The sequence below is a fragment of the Microtus ochrogaster genome, chromosome 7 (assembly GCF_000317375.1).
Source record: "Microtus ochrogaster isolate Prairie Vole_2 chromosome 7, MicOch1.0, whole genome shotgun sequence".
In the NCBI taxonomy this organism is placed as follows: Eukaryota; Metazoa; Chordata; class Mammalia; order Rodentia; family Cricetidae; genus Microtus; species Microtus ochrogaster.
Window position 1 is genome coordinate 51,663,015 of NC_022014.1, and position 3,392 is coordinate 51,666,406.

Sequence of the window (3,392 nt, forward strand, 5' to 3'; positions counted from 1 at the left end):
TTTTTTTTTTTTTCTTTTGGTTTGTTTTGTTTGCAATAAAAAAGAAGTTTAAGGACTGGAGGGATGGTTGAGCAGTTAAGTGTGCTTGGTGCTCTTCCAGACGACCTGCGTTTGGTTCCCAACCCCTGTAACTTCACTTAAGGGGCTCTGACTCCCTCTTCTGGTCTCTACAGTCGCTGTCACACGTCTCTCTCTCCTGTTTTCTCCCATCCCAGACCTCTCTCTGCCTGCCAAAGCTTCTGGGCTTCCTTGGTAGACTCAGACCAGACCTTCTCACCTAATTCATCTCTGTAGTGTGTTCTATGGCCAAACTCCCCCAGCGTGGAGAGTTGACTCCCATGTCTATGTTCTTAGTTGTGTATGGTACATTCATGTGGTATCTGAAACTGCTGGGGAAACGTGATGCTTGTAGAAGTCCCTGCCATTAGTCCTGGTGAAAGCCCTGTGAAATTGGCTTTGGGGCACACGGCCACCTGCGCTAACCCTTCTACCACACTCAGAATTACTCATGGTTTTCTTCGGCCTGTTGTTCCATTTGACCTCCCCGCCCCCTTGTCCCTACCCAGTACACATGCTTCCCCCTGGCTTGGTGGGGAGGTTGTGTTTGCGTAGCCTGAAATGTGCGTCTCTCTCAGAGCAGTGCAGTCCGGAAACCCGTCCTGTTGAGAACAGAATAACGGTGGCTCCTGTGACAACAAGGTCGGAGGAAGACAAAGGTGAGGTGGCGGTTTTGACCAGGTAACCTCTACAGGATTTCAAAGATGAGAAGTGGGCAGGAGAGGAGGAGGAGGTGGGCAGGATGCAGAAGGATGTGAGTAGCATCTCCAGTCTCAGGGTGGGTCACAGGTTGTCACAGGTGGAGTTTCCAGCATCCTGGGGTGTGGTTCCGGGAAGGGGGAAGGGAGCAGGGGGCTTGGGGTTTGTGTTGCACCCTGGTAGGTCCACGTGGGAGGCCTGCTCTGAACTGCTGGAGTCTCCCTAGAGTTCAGAGCAGTAATGGGCTGTCCATGTGTTCGTCTAGCCATGAAGCCTCCTGAGTGTCGTGGCTCTGCAGGCAGCAACTCTTATCCACAAAGGTCCTTAAGATTCACAGAAAGGAGAGGGGCTTTTTCTTCTTGGAGAACCTTCTCATGTGGCTCGGGCATATCTGCCCTTTTCTGAGATCATAGGGTTATGTTTGCTAGGATTGTACAGAGCCTCGTTCATTGGCCCAGCACAGGCTTGGAGTCATGACAGAGGCAGGTAGGGTGTTCAGAAGCACAAAACAGGGCTGGAGAGATGACTCAGGTTAAAAGCACTGGCTGCTCTTCCAGAGGTCCTGAGTTCAAATCCCAGCAGCCACATGGTGGCTCACAACCATCTATAATGAGATCTAGTGCCCCCCTATGGCATGCCGGCAGAACACTATATAACAATCAAATAATTTTTATAATAAATACATCTTAGAAAAAAATACCTGCAGAACCAGACCTCTTGCCAGCAGACCACAGGAAGCGTGAACCATCATGCACTGGTTAGGCACAGTCACCAGTCCACCACCTTCTCTTTCCTGCATGAGGGGGATGTTTAATTTTGAAGTACACGAAGCAAGCTGTTTATGGCTTTGACTGACTCCTGCTGTACCCTCACCACCTCACATGCGCACACATTGTCACCATGGCTGTCCTGGCTTTCTGCTCCCCTCAGACGATGACTCCTCTGTGGCTGATTTCCTCAACAGTGATGAGGAAGAAGACAGGGTGTCTCTGCAGAAGTTAAGGAATTTAGGTAAGTCTTTGCTAGGCTTGGTTTTTGTTAATTTATGTTGTTTATTGCTGTACAGGCAGTGAAACCTGGGAGAATGGATCCTAAACGTGAAGTAGACCACAGTCTCATGCAATAACCAGCTTTATTCAGAGCACCAGACAGTTTATACCCTGAGGGTTAAGACTGTCACCTGGGCAAAGTGTCCAATCACAAGGACAAGTGCGGGAGGCAGCTTTTCCATAGAGGCATATAAAGAAATAACACTAGCTAGATACATTGAGTAATCCAAAGTCAACTCCTCTGCGCCACTAATGGGAGGGACAGGAAAGCACATTCTAAGAACAGTTCCATATTCTTTTTTTTTTTAATTTTTTAAAAATATTTATTTATTATGTATATAATGTTCTGTGAGGGCACCAGACCTCTATTACAGATGGTTGTGAGCCACCATGTGGTTGCTGGGAATTGAACTCAGGACCTTTGGAAGAGGAGGCAATGCTCTTAACCACTGAGCCATCTCTCCAGCCCCCCAGTTCCATATTCTTGAAGAAGGTGAGGTCACATGACTCTTGCAGAGTTCCCTTTGCAGGACCATTCCAGCACTGTTTCGTTTGTGTGGAATGTGGGTGGGTCTCTGAGTTATATTGGTGGGAGGCTGGGATAGCTCAGAATTTCCTGCATTTTCTTTTCTGTCTTCTTTTCTTAGATGATACAGTCTTACTGTATGGTCCCGAATGGCCTTGAAGTCAGTTGGCTTCAGCCTTGTTGCCACCCTCCTCTCTGCCTCCTGATGCTGTATTTCCCTGCTCAGAGTTGCTGTTATTGTTGTGTATGAAGTGGGTGTGGGCTTGAGTACAGTTCCAAGGACAACTTTTCAGGAGTCTCTTGTCTGCTTTGTGAGTTCTGGGGATCAAACTCAGGCCACTAGGCTTGCATGGCAGGTCTGCCTGCTGAGCCACCTTACTTGCCCCTCTTTATCTTTAAATTGTGTATATCTCTGTGCACCTGAGTACAGTGGCTGGTGGAGGCCAGAAGAGGGCGGTGGATCCCCTGGAGCTGGAGTTACAGGTGGTTGTGAGCCACTTCACATGGGTATGGGAACTGAACACAGTCCTTTACAAGTGCAGCGAGTGCATGAAACTGTTGAGTCATCTCTCCCCTCATTGCACCCCTCCACCCTTCCTCCAGGCACACACAGAAGTCAGAGGACAACTGTAAATGGAGGTTTCTCTCTTGCCCACCCGGTCCAAATAGACACTCTGAGGCTTAGTATTAATTACAAACTGTTTGGCCAGTGGCTCAGGCTTATTATTAACTAGCTTTTACATCTTAAATTAACCCATTTCTATTAATCTATGTATTGCCACATGACCTCACATCTTGTTTCTCTGGGGGCTGCTAGCCTCTCTCAGAATCCGCCTTCCTTTCCCTTTAACTTTTCTTGGATTTCCCATCTGACTCTATCCTGTCTGGCTATTGGCCAAATCAACTTTAGTAACCAATAGTAATAAAGTATTCACAGCATACATAGGGCATCTCACATCAGACAACTTTTTTTTTTTTTTTTTTTTTGGTTTTTCGAGACAGGGTTTCTCTGGTTTTGGAGCCTGTCCTGGAACTAGCTCTTGTAGACCAGGCTGGTCTCA

General features: G+C 47.7%; 1 protein-coding gene across 1 annotated transcript in view; it reads left to right on the forward strand.

The window, feature by feature from the left end:
- Znhit3 (zinc finger HIT-type containing 3) overlaps positions 1–3,392 on the forward strand; it is a 10,800-nt gene that overhangs the window by 4,186 nt on the left and 3,222 nt on the right. Inside the window, exons 3-4 of the mRNA XM_005350323.1 lie at positions 636–716; positions 1,687–1,767. Of these exons, the coding sequence (XP_005350380.1) occupies positions 636–716; positions 1,687–1,767 (162 nt within the window). The remainder of the gene's footprint in view (positions 1–635; positions 717–1,686; positions 1,768–3,392) is intronic.